Source organism: Ambystoma mexicanum, chromosome 7p (assembly GCF_040938575.1).
Source record: "Ambystoma mexicanum isolate Mex_15411 chromosome 7p, UKY_AmexF1_1, whole genome shotgun sequence".
Classification (NCBI taxonomy): domain Eukaryota; kingdom Metazoa; phylum Chordata; class Amphibia; order Caudata; family Ambystomatidae; genus Ambystoma; species Ambystoma mexicanum.
The window spans coordinates 581,350,631-581,372,490 of NC_090939.1; the positions used below are offsets into that span (position 1 = coordinate 581,350,631).

Here is a 21,860-nt window from a genome sequence, read left to right on the forward strand (position 1 = left end):
CATCTGCAGTATCTATGCCAGAGCTGGTGTGTGGGACTAGCAGGTGAGGACTATCACTATAAGCACACCGTGCTGACCGTGATGCAGTATTTGAACCGTGTCTTGGCTGACATGGGACAGGGGAGCAGCAGCCGTTGCAGGGTGCTGAGAGACGGTTGGGCACAGCATAGGTGAGTGAACAGATCATAAATAGAAGGTGTGCCTCACTTTAGCTGTTCTCTGCATATTTTGTCTTGTCCACACAGTCTCCACAACAATACCCTTTCCTCCAAGGAATTGCGGCTAATAACTACTGGAGGGTTGAGCCAACATATTGTGTATTGGAATGTGTATTCCTGTCTGCAATCCTCACCATCTACATTACAATTGCAAACAGGGAGCACACTGATTCTACCAGTTCATTGTGCACCTTTAAAGAAGGAAAGGAAACCTTGGCTGAAGAGGCAGAAGAAATGTTCTCAGTCACCATATCCTCTGCCAGGCTGCTATTTTCTTAAGATGCATGTGCACATGTATTGGCAGGCAGACTGGAGGACAGTACTGTCACTGAAACCAAGGTGTAGCCTAGCCATCTGGGAGAACCCTGGTAAACGGAAGGTGCACTATTTTGGGCCAAAGCACTCTAGGCCCCATCTGTTAACCAACTCACCTTATGCTGCCGGAGCGGCACCTCAAAGAAAACCCTCCTGGAGGAATAGTCGGGTCCCTTAGAAGTGATGTCCTGTGGATGCCCTTGATATAAGCCAAGCAGGTACCTTTGGAAGGCGTGATTACAGAGATCTTAGGATCCAAATTCCTCCTGGGGCGGCATAGATGCAAAATGATAAGTTACTCAACATAGTGACGTACGTCTAGTCTATAAGCCCATTTCCTCCATACTGTATGGGCGTCCCTTGCTAGGGACAGGAGACGGAAGCTATTTTGCCAGAAAAATCATCTTCCCTTTTAAATTTAGATGCGTGCGGTGCGCAACCCTGGGAGTAGGCGCTCCCCTGACTCCGTCCCCCGGTGCCACTCCTCAGTCCACTTTGACACGCCAACAATATTAACATTGCCTAATGCCACCAGTTCTATTGAGAGTAACGGTGGTATCTATGAAGGAAAGGGGACTACAGGCGATTACAACTGAATGTAGCCCCAGGGTGGGGAAAAGAGGAGATGACCTTGGGCAGAAATGCATGGTGTGTTCGGAGCACCACCTTATCCTTGTGAAATGTAGTACATGGCTCTGATGCCACCAGGAGCTGGATTCCACTGTTTTGGTGTGCCGAGGTAAGGCCCACTAGCAGGGTCGTCTTGATGGTAACTAGCCTAATGTCCGCAGACGCCATGAGTTCGAATGGTTTATGAGCCCGGGCGCCCAGCACCACATTAAGGTCCTAAACCAGGTGTGGTTTCTTGATCGGTGGATACAGTCTAGTCAGACCCGTGAAGTGCCTCTGAACCACCGGATTCGAGGATGAAAAGACCTCCTTGCCCAAGTTCTTGAAGGCCCCTAATGGCCACCAAATACGTGCAGCATGTGTCCACCTACACCCCTGAGTGGGCGAGGTGAGCTGAGAAGGATAGAACGTTGTCCAACAAGCAAGTCAATGGGTCAATTTTGTTTGATTCTGCCCAGTGACAGAAAGTAGTCCACTTGCTTTTGTACTGGCTCCTGGTAGCGTTGCTGCAAGCCCCTTGTAGAATAGCCTGGTTAGTCTGTGACAGGTGCAGATGCTTCAGGGTAACCTGTTCAGAAACCACGCTGCAAGGGCTAACTTCTATGGGGCGGAGTGCACCAATGTGCCCCTTGCTGAGGGAGTAGGTGGGCTGGGCCCACCGGAAGGTGTACCGGGGGCTGATCCGACAGACGATAACCAGGGACATGTGGGCCACCATGGTGCTATCAGGATGAGCCGAAGCCTCTGCCACTCCCCGACCCTGCAGATGACCCTGTGGACCAGGGGAGTGGAGGGAAAAGCATATGCGTTCATGTTGTGCACGGGATCTGCATCGCCTAACAAACCCCTGCCCGGCCCAAGCCATGGGGCGATCTGGGAGCATCTCCTGTTGGCATTGGTGGTGAAGAGGTCCACCTGCAGATGACCCCACCTGGTGAAGATCCCCTGAAGGACCTCCTTTTTCATACTGCCGTTAGTAGGTGTCCGAGCCCAAGCTGCTGAGCCTGTCCACCTCCAGGTTGGACTCCCTAGGGAGGTGGATTGCCGACAAGTGCATGTTGTTCACCAGAACCCACTCCCAAATGTCCATTGACAGTCTGCAGAGGGGAGGAGTCATGGTGCCACCCTGCTGGATGATGTAATACATGCATGTGGAACTGTCTGTCTGAAGGATAATAGAGCTGCCAGTGATCATGGGGAGAACGGCTTTGAGGGCAAGCCAGATAGCCATTATCTCAAGCCAGTTGATGTGCTCCAGCTGCTCCGGACGTCACCATACTAGACAGACTAGATCCTGGTGGAGATGTTGTGGTATGCTGACCTGCTCCGCCTGAGATCCTTTCTCTTGATTCTAGGAGGCCCGGAAGTGCAGCTGCAGCCTCCTCATTTTGAGCCTTTTATGTGGCACTGCGAGGAGGCATGCGGCCATGACTCCCAACAGGTGTTGGTACCACCAGGCCAAGGTCAGTGTTCTGCTGAGAAAATGCCCAGTAGCTCTCTTGATAGCTGCGATCTTGTCTGCTGAGGGGAAGATCCTCTCATATCTCGTGTCCCATATAAGGTCCAGGAAGGTCAGACTCTGCGTCGGCAATAACTGACTTTTGAGATTGATAGAATGTCCCAGGTCATAGTGTGTCCATGAGGGTGGAAGCCGTGTGCTGGACCGCCTCCAGAGTTCTTGCCCTGTTCTTGCCGTCAAGATATGGATAAATGTGATGGCCCTGTGCCCAGAGTTGGGCTGCCACTGCATTCATTAGCCTTCTAAAGACCCTAGGGTCCGAATTGTGTCCAAAGGGTAGGACCATGTAATGAAAGTGAAAACCCATGATCCTGAACTTCAGGAAGGACTGAATGGGATCCCACATTGGGACTTGTAGGTAGGCATACTTCAGATCCAGGGAGCACATCCAGTCTCCCACACAATGTCACCTCTATGAAGGCTGGGGTAACCATCTTGAACTTTTGGAGGGTGGAAGGGGTTAATGTTCAAGGAGGAAAGGTCCAACAACTCTCAGGCTAGCCTGGTTCTTTTTGTGTATGACGAAAATTCGTGAATAGAAGCCTGGGCCCCGCTGCGAGGATGGGACTTCCTCCACTGCCTGGCTCGCTTTGAGTGAGCAGATTTCCACCAGCAGAATTGCTGTACCAATCTGAGGAAGGAGAAGGAGGAATCAGAAGCCTGTGGTTACCACAGAGAGGATCCATGGGTCAGTGAACTTTATCTGCCAGCAGTGTACGTGAAGGGCAAGCCTGCCCCCCAACAGAGACTCATGGATCTGGATGAGTCCAGCAGAACTTCTTTGCCTCGGAGGCTGGAGCTGAGGAAGGGGACTGGAAAAACCCTTGTTAGCCACCTTGTGCTGTTTGCACCTGTGCTGGCTAAGGGATCTGTCCGGTTGTCTGGACCGTCTCTCCTGCAAGCCTTTATCCGAGCGCTGGTGTGTTTGGCTGTAGGTCTTGGGTGTGAATAGAAGATTTTGCTGTCTGGGAGCTATTCTTTTTCTTATCAAGTTCCTCATCCGTTGTCGAATGGAACAGGTCGCCCCCTCGAAACGCAGGTCTAGTATGTGCTGCTGCACGTCAGGGTAGAATTGTGTCACCTTGAGCCAGGCCACCCTTCTCATGTCCGTGGCAATACAAACGGCTCAGCCTGATGTGCCAATGTGGGCCACCGTGGACTCCATTATATCTTGGGCCACGATTTTGGCCTCTGCCAGCCCAGCTTTAAAGAGTGCCTGGCTGTGGGTGGGGAGCTCTGGAAGGAAGTCTACAATTTCCCGGCACAGTTTCTGGTTGACAGCCGCCAACATGGTATCAGCGTTGGCCTGGCGCAGGTAGAGAGTAGCGTTTGAGTACATTTTCTTTCCAAACGCTTCCAAGAGCTTTTCCTCCTTGCCCAGGAGTGCAGACGCAGAAGCCGCTGAGGAGGACTGTGGCTTGGAGTATAGTGATGCTGCTGCTATTACCAAGGAGTACGGTTGGGGGTGCGCCGATAATAGGAGGGGGTCCCCTTCCGTTTGCCTGTACTTAGCGTTCAGATGAATGTTGATAGGCTGGGTAGAGTGTGGCTTGAGCCAGCCTTTTTTGGCTAAGGCTTCGACATCCTTTTGAAGTGGAATTCCAGTTCTAGTAGGAGGATGTAACATAGGTACTTCAGCCAGTACACCCGCCTCTTGTTGTTCCACCTGTGGCTACGGGATGCCCTGGTACTCAGCCAGGCCCGCCAGTCTCTCATGAAATGCTTTGGCTGACGATGGGGTGCCCGGGTCTTCCTCCTCGTCTGTGTCCACTGCTGTGTCCTGCGGATCCAGGGAGCCAGAGGAGTGCTGGGCGCAGGCAGCTGTGGTGTGCTGATTATCAGTGCCAGAGGCTGCTGAGGGGGCATAGCCGGAGCTGCTGTGATTGGTACAGGCATGGGAGCCAGGACTGAACCCGTCTTCACAAGCAGGAGGTGTGCCCGATGGGATAGGCATAAGGGTCATCCCCGAAGGCTGGTGTGTCCTGGGCGTACCCTGTCTCGCTAAATTGGGCGATGTGTACCTGCCCTGTGAAGTGGAGGGATAGGATGTGGACAAGTTGACAGAAGTTGTTCAATCCCACCTGGAAGCACACTATCCTGCCTGATCTCTGGAGGAAAAGGGTGCCGGATGAGCCACCCATTTTGTTTTGTTCCATGCCACGTGCCTGCATCATGGTATTTGTTGAGCTGGGTTTGGCCTCCACCGGTACGCTGAGCGGCGGGGGTTGCAAACTTCCCTGCACAGCAGGTCGAGGCCTACCAGGGGAGTGCCCTCGGTCATGGTGCCGGTAGTGCTGCGTTCAGGCGTCCCCTCAGACATGGGTCTAGCCTCTCAGGTTGGGACCTGGTAATAGAGACTTGCAGCCCCTCAGCGGTAGGATCTTGCGACCCTTTTGGAGGCAGCCTCTGTATTCCTGCTGGTTTTAGGACCTGAGAGGTCCCTCCAACTTGGACGCCTCCCAGGGAAGGAGTCACCCTTGCGGGGTGCAGAGGAGAACAGGGCACCTACCTTGGTCCTGCTCTTCCGTTTCAGAAATGCCTTGGGGTCCTGTGGAGGCGATCTTCCGAAGTGCTCCTGCCACCTGCCTAGTCGATTCTTGAGCTTGTGCGCATTGAAGGCATCGCACGCAGCTGTGGTCTGGGCCAAGGCACCGGGGGCAGAGGGCGTGGGGGTTGGAAATTGAGAAGGTACCCTCGCAGGCTGGACACCTGCTGAAGCCCGCCGTCGCCAACATGTGCCGGAGAGAGGCGGAAGGGGGTTGTGTGGCACCAGAGGACAGTGCAGTACCTAACAATTGGAATTGAAAAAGAAGACAAGAATACTTCTCCTGGGAATTGCAAGGCCGGAGGCCTAAACCAGGAGCGCTTGCCAAAGCGGTCTGTTCCAGTTGATGCAGAAAAGACGACTGAGGCGTGGCGCTGGGGGGTTGAGTCAGGTTAGCGCATTCTCCCAGGGCCGCGCCCCACACGCATTTAAATGGGAAGATGATTTTTAGCATGAAAAGGGTTCCGTCTTCCGTCCCTAGCGAGGGAAGCCCATACAGTATGGAGGAAAGGGGACGGGACGTAGGAGCATGAGGGTTGTTGGGACGGCTCAAAGTGGGAGGACTGCAGTTCCTCCTACGGCAAATGATGTGTGAAAATTAATCAGGAGCAGGGTGTTGTGAAAAAAGAGGTCACTTAACTTTGAGGATTTAGTCCTCGCCCCTTGAAGATCCACTAACACCAAAGCTTTGGAAAACGTATTCCCAGCACTTGAGTTTCAAGCGCAGCTCCTCGAAAGAACAAGCATTGGCAAAGCCAACAGTTGGGCTTTTGTGTAGGCATGGGATAGGTATGTCATGCAGTTCTATAATGGTAATAAATGAACATAAAATGGTAACAGCTGGAAAACGGTTCAAGAGCCTGTGCAGGCGATAGCAGTGCCTGGCAAATGCATGTTTAACACCCATACACAAGCCAAAACGGCTGATTTTCGTAATGCTCATTATTAACAGGACTTCAGTGCAAGGAAGGGTTATAAATGATGTGCTTGTAGGCAAACTTGGTTACAACATTTCTATTACATGAGCAGCTCATTTATATCTGCAAGTAAGGCATTAACTCTCAACAGACTACAAATAAATAACACTAGCAGGCCAGGGTTTGGTGTTACTGCTTATTAGCGCTAGCTCAAAGTGATCCCTGATGGGTGCGTTTTGGGCAGAGGAGCGCAGGTTGTGGGTGTGACTGGTCATAGGGATTAGCATGGCAATGGCCAAGTAAGACACCAAACAATTGCCACAAGTTGTGTGTCCCATCTCACATGCCATCTTCCTCCCCCTACCTGTATCAGTTTATAGGTGGCACTAAAGCACTACCTAAGAACCCAAATTAAAAAGCATTTCGGCATTCGCACCATTAAACAAATATATTTTATTTATTTATTTGATTTAATCAAATTAATGATTTTTACAAAACATAGTTGAAGAACGACAGAAATGAAGAAACTATATACATATTTACTTTTTTAAAGCCGGCCTCAAAATCCACATTTCAAGAAACGCACTGCAAAATCAAGTAAAAAAAGACTGCAAGGCCGAGCTGGATAGGAAGAAGTAAACAAAATGTCTGTCCGACTGAAAGGGAATACTGCGTGGCCTACCCATGCAGGCGGTGAAAGGACGGTTGCCGCAAGTAAAAACCTAGAACTTGTTTTAACCTTATTTTATTTACATCACAAATATGTAGATGGTGGTTTGGGCCAAGTATATAATAATGAGCGGTCGTAGATATGTGAGGGGCGTGTGGTGGTTCTTCCCCCGCATTTGGTGCTAAAAAATGCGTTGAACCAAAAATCGATGGTTTTACTGGTGTCCAAAAATCATGCGTTGTTCTAACAGAACCGGCGAAGAAGCCGGCACGTGACACGCAGGCTTCTTGCGCAACTTTTGCCACTCATTCGTGCTCTGGCTGACCGTACTTTGATACATTGGTGCACAATGCTATCGGGGGACAGATGTCCCCAATGGTATCGAAGACGACAAGATGTAGGATCAACAAGCACAATTTCGGGAACACATGAGGTCCAAGACACACTTGTGTGTCGTCCATCTTGTGTTATTTGTTTACTTATTTTGGAGGATGAGGCTACACAATGTTATCCTTTAGTGTGCTTGCATCTTGATAAAATTAAATGGGCAATAATGGAAAAGTAGGCAAATGAGCTTAAAACGTGTAATATAAGTAGTCACTTTGTTTGCACACTGTATAGTCTTTTAAATTCTGGGGTGTGCACCACTAGGCAACACTTATTTTCCAATTCGCTGCGTCAAATATTCGTCATTGGGTTAAGATATCCTCGCCTTGGAGCCAGGCAAACCAGATGGTCTGCTTTGAATTAAACACAGATCCCACAAATGTACCAACACCTCCACATGATGACATCAAGTGTAATTTACTGTTCGATGTAAGAAGCAGCCGCTCTGTGTTTTATTGCTTAACAAGTCACCAAAACAAAAATAAAGGTGTTATACGCGGTGGAAGCGATAGGCTTAAATCACCAGGGCAGGGAGAGCTATATACAGCACATGCTCAAAACGTTATTTTGCAGCGTGCGAGTTGTACAGCCCGAGGGCAGCCCATGTCCTCAGCATTTACTTGTGTTCGCTGTCGGAACGCAGCCTGTTACGGCTGACAGGCCAAGCTAAAAACAGCGGCGCAAAAAAAAGAATAATTAAAAAAAAGAAGCTAGCTGCAGCTGTATTTTGGGCGCGCTCTTCAATCAAAGACATTACCTGCATGCCCTCCTGGCCCGAGATCCCAATTCCCACATCAGCCACTTGGATCATGCTGACATCATTAGCTCCGTCACCTAGAAGGAACACGAGACAAGAAGGCTTCCATTCAGTGAACGAGACATGACTAATAGAAGCTCGCTCAAAGCACACACGACATGCAGCCAGCCGCTCACGCCCCAAAAACACATTGGTTTTTCACAGACCCCCTAGCTGTGTGTTATGGTGTTTTAGTTTTAGGACTTTTAAAAGGCAGCGATAAAAGTGACACTTAAGAAATGTTGAATGCAGGTGGCATATTTGCTTGTAGTTTTGTTCCAGGGAGAAGAGTTTCAGAACGTAATGCCAGCAAAAAAGGGATACAAAACAGAAACAACAGACTATTAAAACCAGCAAGAATTCTTGCAAACTTCATGACTCTCAATAATAACAGTAATAATGATGCGCCTTGAGTGCGATTCCTCCTACTTCTAAGCACTGTAATAACAGGAGATAGTATTACCCAATGTAATGGCACTCGATGAATAGACCGTGCAAACATGAACGCCCGACATGTGACACACAGTAAGTCTAAAACACTAAGCTATTTTACAGGCTTGATCATGCATGTTGTGTGTTATTGCGGGGTTTGCTTAATCTAATGACCCTTTCTCCTACACGAATACTTTTTACAGAATAAAAGGCATGACCTTTAATTCAGTATGCTCTAGTGTTCATTAATCACTTTCTAGCACTCGTTGGCTAGGCTTTCTCAACTGCGCTCCACTCCTATTTGCCCCACCATCTCGCATAGGCTACATGACCCACAATCTACAAAACGTCATGCTTCTGTTTCATTGACCACTCGTCTTGGAAAATGTAACACGGGAACCTCACACCACTACCACACACGAATCGAAAGGGGGATTATAGGACATTCACCCCGTTTTCTGAAGAAACCACCACCTTCTATTATTAAAGAGAGACCAGCTCTAATTGTGGAGCGACCAAACAGAACGAAAACAAGGCGCGTCAGGGCGTGAAAGTGCCAGTCAGTCCAGAATCCGTACCTGACGAACCAACCTGCTGACCCTTCCTCGTTCACATTGGTTAACTACCCCATCCCATACCGGGGTACTAGGTCTCACACTAACACAAATGAGTTGCCCCCACCTCTCCAACCTACCAGCCAACATTCTCCTGCAACCCTGCGCCCGTCTTTGCTGCCGGGGTGGATCTTGTTAGTAATGAACGGAGCAGGATAGCGCCACCTGGGGCTCGCTTATTGAATCGCATACTCCAAGTGGCCCACCACAACTCCTCCACTTTCTGACACAAAACTAGGACTTGCGAGGTTGCAAATTAGAAGAGGTTTGTTTTTATTCATTATTCTTTTTTTGAGAAGGATGCTGATGATTTATTGAAGATATTAAAAGTTTCAAATAAACTTGTCTAAATATTGAGTGGCTCAGCAAAGTTTTGCAGCTGGGAGCAGGTCCTGATATTGCTCTCGGTTTGTTTTCGGAAATTGACACATGCGCTGTTTAGGAGAAGGACCGCATTTCAGAAGTGCTTGTGCTAAGTGCCTCTGAGAAGTGCTGCAGTTGGGAGCAGGGAGGTGGGGAAAGCACTGGTGGTGAGTAATTCATTATAATGTTATATGTTCTCTTATAACGCACTTAAAACCAACAAGTGATTTCTAAGCGCGGGATAGAGATTCGAACCTGTGTTGCGCTGTGTTGTCCTGCTTCCAAGACAAACTCCTTACCAGAGAGTCAACCTTCCTCCCAGAGTACTCTTGCATCTAATTTTCCTGCATCTTCAAGTACAACCTACGAAACAAACCTAAGTTGCATGCCTCAGGGCTCTTGTCCAGCGCTTCACAAATAAATTAAATAAATAAATGATGGCCTCCCTTGCCTAGTGGAGGTAGCACCGTCAGAGGGTGAGTTTTGTCTGGAGACTGTTGAAAACCCCAAAGTTAAAATCACTGACTACTTCCATTCCAATGAGGATCATCCTGTTGACAATGGGAATACTTGGCGATCCAAGAGGGCCCCCAAGTCAGCTCATCCGCCCGGGTCAGTGCAGCATGATCTCTCCGCCATTTTTAGGTGCCTTCTCCCCATTAAATCTGTCCGGCGTTTGAGCGGTTTTGTCCATCAACCAATAAGTCAACCTTTAAAAGAGGCCTCTTCTGCATTTTACTGCAACCTTTCCAACCAAACAATGGGTTATATATATGCTGAACACTCCGCTGATTTGTTTATACTCTTTATAGACAGCCACGACTGGCACCCGTTATGCTATCTCTCCATACTTGAGTCTACCCTTCAACTGGATTTGGACTTTACTAATTTGAACGTAATTCCATTTCTGCCCCCAATTTAGTCTTGAATTCGCTTGTTAGACTTTAAAATAATGTTACGGAGGAAGTGAAATTCCACATGGCGTCTTTAAAACACACGGAGGAGAAATTAATGAATCTGGAAGGGCTCATTGGCACGAGCCTCCCACGTCTGCGATAAGGGGAAAGAGTGCACTGATATGGGTCCCTTTTTGGATAACTGCCTGGAGATGGCCTGTGTACAGGGACCTTCTTCCTCAAATTTCACTGGGGAAGTTCTTTTAGAGCTACTCGACCAGTATTGCAGATCTACCAACCCAGCAAATATCAAGACAAAGGAATTAGTGTTCGAAACCTAAATGGCGGCAGAAATCGAGGAATCTAAAATAATTGTCTGACCATCAGAGGAGATGCTCGAAGAAATATCTTCAGTCATAGATCGTTGCCACTGAAAACCAATCCGTGATAAGGTTCACTATGAGAAAACGCAATAGAAAGCTAAAAAGAAGTGAATGCCGTCTGCTTAGACATCTATGAGGGGAGCAACACGTTTTTCTTCCTTTTCTGACTAGTGGTCCAGTTACACTCAAGGATGATGATGCATGTAATAACTCTAGAATGAAAAAGGAAAACATTGACTCTTACGGGATAAATTATACATTCTATTCTAAAATATCTACAAAGAACTATATATTCATAAAGAATGCAATGGAGGTAGCAGACTGAAATCACTTATTTGCACAAAAATATATAACATCTGATAGAAAAATTAGCAAATTGCTAAAAAACTAAACACAAAAATCAAGCACATAATAAATAACTAGATCTACCATCTATACATTTCATTAGACATGGAGATAATCTGTCTCCCCAAATTTGTCTACAAAGTATATATGGTCTTCATTCGGTGGTCCAGAGAGACTGAAGCTTCGAGAACGCTGCAATTTATCTACAAAGGAGGATTGTGCCCGCTACATGCAGGAGTATTCAGGCTGTGCAAAGAATGGCGGGATACTAAAGAGGCTGCTGCAAATTATTCAATTTAACTAACGTACGGATATCAGCACATTATAAACGCTGCAGACAAGGAAGGGGCTACTGAAGTTCCTCCTTTGTATGCTGCCTACTGATTTATTCAATGGGATTAAGTAAATCGGCTATGTCCTGATGAAGACCGCAATTGACAGGAGCAAGAACAGACTCCAGAGACGGCCGAAATACACGGTGCCGACTTTAAAACCATGAAACTTCAAATAAAGGGCAGGTCAAAAGCAAAACAAAGGACTAACACGTTTGGATTGAACCCTCAACAAAACAAGGGTTTGTTTCTCTACATTGTACACATATAGGTTGGACTGTGGTTACGTCTTAAAGTGCCTACTAAAGTTTTTTTTGTGTCTGAATAAGGTTAATTTTATGAGAATATCACCACAGAAAGAAAGCACGTTGAATGATTTAGATGTCTAAGAAATGTGAGTAGATCACTTCTGTTATTTTGTTTACCACATGAATAAAACATTCTTTGAATAAACCACCATGAGAAATCCGATGGTGTAACGGGAAGTGTGAATGACATGATGGCCTTGATCATTGTTTTTTTGTATAAATATATGGTCTGCTCTCAATAAGGTAGGAATGATATGATATGATAGGTTATTGATCAATTAGCTGACACAGTAAAGCACCTGTCTTCTCATCAGGAATCAGCCGGTGGATTCTTTTAGTATAGACCCTATTTGCTAGTTTCAACATACACCAGCAATATTATGGCATTAATGTCTTCTTCAGGATCAGACAATGCTGAAAAAACACACAAAAATAAAAGCAAAACATTTGTGGTAGGCTCCACTGTTACCTATTTATCAAATGAGTACGTTTTGTTGTTTTTACCTGCACACGTGTAAATCATGTGTAGTATAATTCACAAATAAGCCTCTTGGTAATTAATAGCCTATAAGGAGAAAGGATAATATATAAACGTGCCTGCTTTTTCCCATTTAAAAAAAAGAAATGACTTAAGACCGAAAATAGCATAATTACCTCTCCTTGCAACTAATTTTGTAAGCGCGCAGTGAACTGGCTTTTATTTTTATACTTCACAGCGTTCTTATCATGGATTCAGAGGGATGTGAAGTGATTCAGTGTCCTATTCTAGAATTAATCAAGAAAGGAAGCTGGCGTATATCATGTTATCTCAACGTGATATGGCGGTGCTCTTAAAATGACAAAAAAAAAAAAGACTACAATGTTAATCAAGCGAGGATTTTGCGTTTTGGAAATGCATTCCAATGGAGAAGCTATAGGACAAGTTTTTACTGAAAGAAATAAGGAATACAAGTTTGAAAGGTACATAAAATAACCCTTATACATTAATAAACACTGAGAACCCTGTTAGACATTCACTGCTCTCCTGCTAGAGAAGCCCATTATAGGCCATTCCAAGGTTCTATAATATGTGTTAGACACACCCTAACTGATGCCACTCTTCCTGGTCATTAAGACTCATGATGAAACTCAGTGTGACATAGACAGAACTGCTCCCTAATCAGTGTTTTGTTCAATCCTACTGGTTTCTGGACTGGTTACTTTTTCAACAGCCCACCAATGCACATCATCTGCACTATGTCCCACATTTACAAAATGTTGTGCAAGAGTTGCAGTGAGATATTTCGTACAGATTTTGTATCTGTGTTCTATGTTCTCATGGTTTTACCTACCGGGACGAATCCTTGGCTGTCATAACTTCTCCCTGAGGGAGAGCCCCCTCCCATGAGGCCAGGGAGGTGGGGCTGCTACCTGATACCCAGTGGGAGGATCTCATGGGGAGAGACTCCCCCTCTAGGGACAGGGAGACTTACATCCAAGGGTAATGCAGTATTATACCCTCACCCACTGAGATTAAGAAGAACATGGACTACCCAAGCATGAATAATAGATGTACTGGACAAGGAGGCGGCCCAGGAGAATAACAAACGAAAGGCCAAAGACACTGAAAAGGGACTTAGTATATTATAATACCCACCCGATATAAAAATAGATTAATGACTCCATGAAGAGAGCCACCCCATCAGCAGGAAAGGCAGTGCAGCCCAGGAAGTTCAACGAGAGGTCGCCAAGGAAGCTGCAAGCAACCCTCTCCCCAAGCCCAGAGGTTGGAGAGGGGAACCCTTGTCCCGGTGGCATGGAGCCACTCGAGGGTAGACCTGGAGGCTGGAGGGTGGCAGTGTGACCTGAAGTGGGTGGGCCAGATGTCCAGAGAACAACATGATGGTCTCTGGGCCTTATTTGCCATTAGGAAGGATCTCCAAACTTCCATCAGGTTTTCACCCTTTGAACTCCTTTATGGGCGTGACCCCAGAAATGTCCTGGACATGGGAAGAGAGGGCGGAGGCCATCGTACCATTATCCAAAACCGCACAGTTGATTACAGTACACAGGACTGTGAAAAATGATATAAGCTACACCCACTTAGCCAAAGTCCCAAAACATTAGACAGTGCAATATGACAAAGGGAATGTCACTTGATCGTTTTCCGTTAGACAAAAGATCCTAGTACTCCTGACTACCTCTGGGGTATTGGAACAGACCAGCACTCGTAACCATCGTATCTCGCAAACTGATAGAAGACTTAAGACTCAGATATACCACATTAACACCTTAAAGGAATGGAAAGAGGACCTAGTGGAATCCTCCTTCGTGGTATTGGCCAATCCCTTGTCCGGAGAGACAGATGGATCAATTTTAGTGTCAGCAGACCTTCCTCCATCCCAGAAACAAGACATACAAGATCGTTTGGCTCAGTTCACCAATGTCTTTAGCTGTGAGCCTGGGAGAGTGAAGTGAATTTACCATCATGTACGCACTCCTCCGGGAAGGTCATTAATCTTAAAACCCTACCGGATCCCCGAAGTCCGAAAGGAAATAGTTCTCAAACAGGTGGAGAAAATGCTGCAGGCAGATATTATCAAGCCATCACAAACCTATTCAATTGTGAAGGTTTTGCATAGATTTTGGAAAACAACGCTGGGACCCAGTTTGATAATTACCCAAAGCCTCTGATTGACAATCTTATTGATCGACTGTGCACGGCCGTTTACCTCTCCACAATTGATCTTACCAAGGGCTATTGGCAGGTCCCATTAAACCCAGAAGACAAGGAAAAAAAACAGCATTCTCCACCCGTTGAGGACTATTCCACTATGAAGTCCTTCCATTTGGACTCCATGGCGCTCTTGCCACTTTCCCGGGGTGAATGAATTGGGACCCAACTCCAGTTTTTGTAGCGTTATCTGGATGATATGGTCATCCATAGAAAAACCTGGGAAGAACAAGTCCCATCTGTGTGAAATTACTAGAGCCCTAAAAAGATCTGCCCTGACTGCTAACCCCAAGAAATGCCACTTAGTGCAGTCAGCGGTTAAGTATTTGGGTTTCTTTTTGGCAAACTGACTGGTTCACCCACAATTAGAAAAAGTCTGAGCGGTTAAAGAAATACTTATTCCCAAAACTAAAAGGGATCTGAGGGCTCTCTTAGGACTTACCGGTTACGACAGGAGATGTATCCCAAATTATTCTGCCATCACTTCCTGCCTAACTGACAAGTTAAAGAATGCTGAACCTCAGAAGCTAAAATGGTAAAAAGAAGATCAGCCCGTTTTGACACAATGATGTCCATTCTCTGTGGCAAACTCGTTTTAAAAGCCCCTAACTTTAATAAGGAATTTGTGCTCCAAACCGATGCCTCCCAAAGTAGGCATAGGGGCAGTGTTATCGCAAGAATATGATGGACTGGAACTTCTGGTGCTCTACATCAGCCTTAAACTATTCCAGAGAGAGCCATTATGATACCCTTGAATTAGAAGCCTTAGCGATAAAATGGGCCTTAGGATACATCAAATATTACCTCACAGGTAGAACATCCAGGCTGATTACCGACCATTCACCTCTTATGTAGCTCAGTCAGAGAAATTACACCAACACAAAGGTAATGTACTGGTGCCTTGATCTTCAACTCTGTTTTAGCATGGAACACAGGAAGGAAAAAGAGCAAGGAAGTATGGATTACCAGTCACGTTTTCCTTTAGAAATTGAGGAAGCACATTAAGGGAAGGGCATGTGATGAATCCTTGATGTTGTCACTTCTCCCCGAAGGAGAGCCCCTTCCAATGAGGCCAGGGAAGTGAGGCTGCTACCCCAATAGTCCCTTTGGGGGTGATCCTCAGTGGGAGTATCTAATGGGGGAGACTCCCCCTCTAGGGACAGGGACGAACATCCATGGGACACACTCTATAATAACCCTCACCCACTACCCTATACACCTCCCCAACCTGTAAATCCCAGTGCTTTGCCAATCCAACCCATGTTTTTATGTAGGACCTTAGATTTGACTTCTACTGAGACGAAGAAGAATATAAACTACCCAAAGGAGAGTAATAGTACAAGTACTGGGACGAGGAGGAGGTACATAAGAATAAGGACCAAAAGGCCAAAGACACTGAAAAAGTACTTAGTATATTATGCAAACCATTGCCAACCAACCAATACCTGAATAGATGATGGACTCCATGAAGAGAGCCAGAGAACCAGCAGGAGGGGCAGTCCTGCCCAGGAAGTACAATGAGAGGATGCCAAGATAGCTGCAAGCAACCCGCTCCCCAAACACAGAGGCTGGAGAGAGGAACCCTTGTCCCAGTGGCATGGGACCACTTGCAGACAGAGCTGGAGGGGCGGCAGCATGACCAGAAGTGGGTGGACCTGGTGTCCAGACAACAACGCTGGGGCTATCCGGCAGCAGAGCCTTGCAGGATCACTCAGAGAACAGAAGCATCAAGCAAGACCAGCTGCCCCTTAGAGATCTGGTGAAGAGCTCCCGGCAAACGGGTAACTGGAGAGAAAGGAAGTCCGGATGGGGACCGGGTGTGATAGCAATAGTCGAGTGAGAAAGAGTGCATTGCAGTCTTCTTGCTCGGTACAGTGGTCAGTCGTAGACCACTATTGGGAACAAGAGTAAGAAAGAGTGCACTGGAAGTCATCTTCCTCGGCACAGTGGTTGGGGCGCAAACCACTGTGAAAGAAAGCATATTAGAAGTTGTTTTCTTTGTGGCAGTACCTGGCAGGAGAGTGAACACGGTCTGCCAAAAACCAAGCATAAAAATGTACAGTTCTGAGACCTGCACCCACAATAGAAAGTTACGAACCCCTTTTCGCATCGCAGTACTTGGCAGGAGAGTACAACAAATACATCAGGAGAAAGATGATAAACCAGGGTTGAGGACCCTCATCACAATTGGATCTTTGCTTGCTAAGAAAGGCCAGGGGAAGGGAGTAATTCCCCCTGGTGTTGTGAACAAGTAAAGAAAAACTAACGAGGGCCAGGAGAAGGGAGTCATTCTACTGGCAAACCAACCTGCAAGTGGACCTGTTGTTCACTGTGCTCAGAGAAGCACAGCTCCACCTCACAGCGATGAGGCCCGACTAGGTCAAAACACGTGTCTAGGGTTGCTGTCAAAGGAGGTATGCCTAGCATTTTGGGGCTGGACTGCTCTAGTGGGCGGGACAAAGACCGATATGCAAATGGATATTCCTCCTTTGTGAAAGATCCAGTGCGTTAAAACATGTGGCTGCAGCCTCTGAGTGGGTTCATTCTCACAGAACACACAGGTTATAATAGTGTATTTTTTTGCAGAGGGCACCCTGACCTCTTTTAACCCGCAAGGAGGATCAAACCTGGAATCCAGGGGAAGGGAGTCATTACCCATGGGGTAAAAACTATTGAACTTTGTGACACAGAGTGTTGGAGGATCTACGTCCTTCGTTTGTGAAGTGCTGGAATCGAGAACTTTCAACCAGAACTGTGCCAGCCAGTACGGGAGGAGGGAGACAATCTCCCGGACCAAGAACTTTGATACAACTGTTTACCTTAATTAAAAGTGTATGGGACAGGGATAGTGACATTTTAACACAGGACGGTGGACTCTAAGTTACTAAGACACCCTGACAGATCCATTAGTACTTTGAGTCTTAGAAATCGAGAAACTTAGGTTTTCTTCTTTATTTTCATTTCAAATAAAATTCTATAGCAACCACTATGTCATCTGTGTGTCAGTCTCCTCTTTCTGCACCCTTGCACTACAAAGACTTTGTTACACGGGCATTGAATAATATTTATAACATTGCATCTTTTCAAGGTAGTGCAAGTCTTCAAGTCCCAATTTCTGTCATTAATAATGTATTATTTCCTGCCAATGTAAACATGTAAACACTACACTCCCCACAAGGTACAAGGCCATTAAATGGCAAAAGAGCCCTCACATTGTGGTTATAGAATGTATACCTTTCTCTTGGATCCTTCTGGCTTGGACTAAAGATTATCTTAAATTCCAGGCCTTTGCAGAATGCAAATAAGGCACAGTGAAACTTAACATTGCCCACCTGTGGGAGCAGCTCCGTATCACATTGAGATCACGTCATACAAGCTAGTTCCTCATTCATCTTGTCCATGACAGTGTTTTTCAGACATGCAAACACATATGCAAATGTGTCCAGCATGGGTGCTTCGGAAAGGTAAAATAAGATCAAGGCTAGCACGAATACCATCTGCAAAAAATCTGTTTTCATCGAAGCTCATAGAAACCAGGCTTCCTTTCTTAATTCTAGATTAGGACACTGAATTACTGCAAACCGTGGTCGGAACGCTCTAAAGCATAAAGAACCAGTGATGTTCACTGTGAACATAAACTATTTACAGGGAGAGGTCATTATGCCATTTTCAGTCTCAAGTCGTTTTTTTTTTTTTTTAACAAGTGGAGCAGTAGCCTTTACATGTAATCCTTTGTCCTTTTAGCTTATTAATTACCAAGAGGAATAATTATTAAATATACTTCACATGATTTATACATGTAGGGGTAAAAACAACAAACATTTCTTATTAGAAAAGCAGGTACCAATGGAGATAGAACACATTTTTATAGTTTTTTGTGTTTTTTCAGCATTTTCTGGTCAAACATTGTCTGGTCATGAAGAAGTTGTTAGAATATTGTTCGATATGTAATTTCTTTAGCAAATTGAGAGTCTATAGTAAACAAATCAGTGGCAGGCTATTGACAAGAAGACATTAAAGTTACTCACTGTAGTGACTGGAGTACTGATATTCCCCTTTCCTACACCATATGACAGTCCCCCAACATGGGGACGGTACCAGAAACTTTGGCAGCGAAAAAAGGAGCTTCCCCTTAAAATTTCGTATAGTGCATAGGGGCGTGGCCTAAGGCGTGGGAACGCTCTGCCAAGGCCCCGCCCTCTGCCACCTCACCTCAGTCCCCTTTGAACACATCGGACACTTAGATACCTGGCTACTCATATTACCTATAAGCCACTGGCATACTAGCTGGGGGAGGCGGGTGGGACGTATGAAGGAAAGGGGACTATCGACTAGGAGTACTCTGGTCATTACAGTGAGTAACTTTAATTACTTATACACCCTGTCCCTCTTCCTCCATCCTTGTGGGTGATTCCACCAAACGAGAATATAGGGTGGAGCTGTGACAACCTGCCTCATATCTAGTATGAGGCGAAAAGGTTCTTCAGAACCGCCTGACCAAACCCTGCATTGTGCCTGTAGTTGGTGTCCAGCAAATAGTGCTTACAGAAGGCCGACAGAGTGGCCCAAGAAGCCGCCTTGCTGATGACACCTCAACAAGCATGTCTCTGAAATGCGACGGTCGTGGCCAAAGCTCTGACTGCATGGGCATGAATCCCCTCAGAAATAGGTTTGGCCATGGCCGTTTAAGCCTCCGAATTGGCCTGAACCATCCAGCGGATGACAGAAAACTTGGAAGCCTGAGAGCCGAGGGAGGAGGCCCCAAAAGTCACGAACAATGCCTCAGACCTCCTGAAGGATTTCATCAGAGAGAGATACACCTTGAGAACCCCACTGAGATCCAAGGAATATAGGGCCCTCTCTGCCTCAGACTGTGGGTTCGGGAAGAACACCAGCAGTCAGATCTCCTGATTGAGATGGAACGGAGAGACCACCTTGGGAAAGAAGTTTGGGTGAGTGTGCAAGATGACCATGTGAAAAGTGGTTAGGGGATTTCATGAAGAAAATTGCAGCTCACTAACACTGCGCGCAGAGGTGAGAGCCAACAATAAAACCGTAATTACTGTCAACAAGCAGATGCCCAAAGAGACCATCGGCTCGTAAGGCTTGCGTTGCAAAGCTGATAGAACCACATTGAGGTCCCAGACCGGCCTATGCACCAGAGGAAAAAGCCTAGACAACCCCTTAAGGTGAGCCTTAACCACTGGGTTGGCGGCCGAAAACACATGCTCAGGGGAATCCTTGTAAGTCCCGACGACTGCCAAATACCTGCGGCAAGCATGAAAAAGCCAGTACGTCATCCAGGAGACAGGGTCCAGACCCTTGTCACGAGCCCAATGGCAGAACCTAGTCCATTTGCTCTTATACTGGGACGGAGTCAAGGGCCTGCTGGCCTGCTGAATGATGTCCCAGTTGTCATCTGAAAATTGTGCATGCTGAAGACTCAGCTGATCAGGAACCAGGGCACCAGGGCCAGTTTGGCCGGGTCCGGATGTTCCACTACGCCTGCATGCTGCATCAGGAAGCACCTGCTGGGGATTGAAAGATGGACGGGACCCTGCAAGCACAACTGCAGCAGATCTGAAAAACAGGGTCTCGAAGGCCTGTGGGGGGCTACCAGGATGAGGCTGCAACCCATGTAAGCCCAGAACTTGCAGAGGGTCCGCGGGAACATGTAATACCTGCGGTCATGAAAACAGATATGGAAGGCGTCTCCCAGTGACCCCAAACCTGCCCATGAGGCAAACTGGGGGCACTTGGCATGTAGGGGGATGTAAACAAGTCCAGGTCCCCAAACCCCCAAAGCTGAAACAGGGGCAACAAGGAGCAGTTGTGCAACTGCCACTTGTAGGGGTTGAACCCCAAACGACTCCGCTGATCTGCTTCTGCATTGCTGTCCTCCGGGAGGTGGACTGCTGAAATCCAAATCCCCACTGTCAGGGCCCATTCTCAGATCGAAATCGCCTCCATTCCCAAGAGGTGGAGTGAGTGCCACCCTGCTTGTTCAGGTAAAACATTGTAGAAGAATTGTCTGTCCTGGCCAAAACCGACTTGTCCCTGATGAGGGGCAAAAATGCCTTGAGAGCCAGGCCCACTGCCCTGAGCTCAAGCAGATTGATATGTAGGAGGGCTTCCGTCCTGGACCATGCTCCATGAGTCACATAGCCCTCCAGCGCAAAAGAGAGGAGTTCATCGTCACCACCAGGGTAGGTGTTACGCTCACCTGGCTCCCACAGGGGTGTCAGTCGGATCCGGATAGCTGCGGTCTCCACCAACGTGATGCGTAGTGCAGAGATGACTGACTGGGCTGGCCCTCCTAATCTTGTCTGTGTGACTCGTAGAAGTATTCTCCTGCAAGTGGAGAGATGGATTTAGCCACCCGTGGATTCAAGTGATGGCACCCCCCACAGTCCTCCCAACTAATCACCTCCGAAGTGCCCTCTCAGCAATCTCACCTTATATTCTTGAAAGATGAGCTCTCCATCTTGCATGGATTGCAGGGGCGCGTTGATGCTAGTTACTTCACTGGTTTGAAGGCGTGGGAGAGTTCCAGAGAGTATCGACTCTGAGGTTCCTGGCAAGATCCAGTAAGTATCAAGTTCATAGAGTTCAATATGTCTGATGTTTCACTCTTGTCCCCCCCTTCCTTCCTTGTCTTGCAGCTGAGATCGTGAGAAGATGCTCTCTTAGCAGCTGGTGGAGCTCAGGTAAGAGTCCGTATTACCCGACACTGTCCGGTAAATGTTGCACGTGTTTTAACGTGTGTTACGCTCACCTGGTTCCCACGGGGGCGTCGACCGGAACTGGGCCGCTGTTATTTCCACCAGCGTGACGTGTAGCGCCGAGATGACTGACTGGACTGGCCCGCTCAGCCTAGTTTGTCTGGCTCGCAAGAATGTTCTTCTGCAAAGGAGAAGAGGAATTAACCACCTGTGGAATTGAGTGTCAACCCACCTTCCCCACTCCTGTTGTCTTCCCACAGCTCACTCTTGATGTCCCCTCCTTAGTCTCACCTGATGGTTTGGATGGATGAGCTCTCCATCCTGCGTCGACCGCAGGGGCGCGTTGATGACCAGTTACTTCACTGGCGTAGAGGAATTGGTGAGTTCCAGTATTGACTCTAAAGTCCAATTGTTCATAAGAGTTCAAATGTCTGCTCTTCACTCTGTCCGATTCCTTGCAGGTTGCCGATTAATCCACTCGAAGATTTCATAATGGCACTCAGTAAGATTCAGGTAAGTCTATTGTGGTTTTCCCCTTAGGGGCCGGGGTACGGCGATGAAGCAGAGTTGACTGTGCCGACCCGAGATGAGGTGAGACCCCCATGGTAAACCAGGTAAGTTTTGTGGTGGGTAACTGGTATTGTCTTTGCTTTCTCCCCTTGCTCACCTTGCTGTCTTTGTCTCCTTAGGTGTCGGAGGGCGGCCGCGAGATGGAGAGAGCGTGATGGAATGCTGAAGTACAGCCAAGCAGGTGA

General features: G+C 47.2%; 1 protein-coding gene across 1 annotated transcript in view; it reads right to left on the bottom strand.

Moving 5' to 3' along the window:
* ATP10A (ATPase phospholipid transporting 10A (putative)) overlaps nucleotides 1-21,860 on the bottom strand; it is a 1,364,682-nt gene that overhangs the window by 176,692 nt on the left and 1,166,130 nt on the right. The window contains exon 15 of the mRNA XM_069636588.1: nucleotides 7,959-8,035. Within this exon, the coding sequence (XP_069492689.1) occupies nucleotides 7,959-8,035 (77 nt within the window). The remainder of the gene's footprint in view (nucleotides 1-7,958; nucleotides 8,036-21,860) is intronic.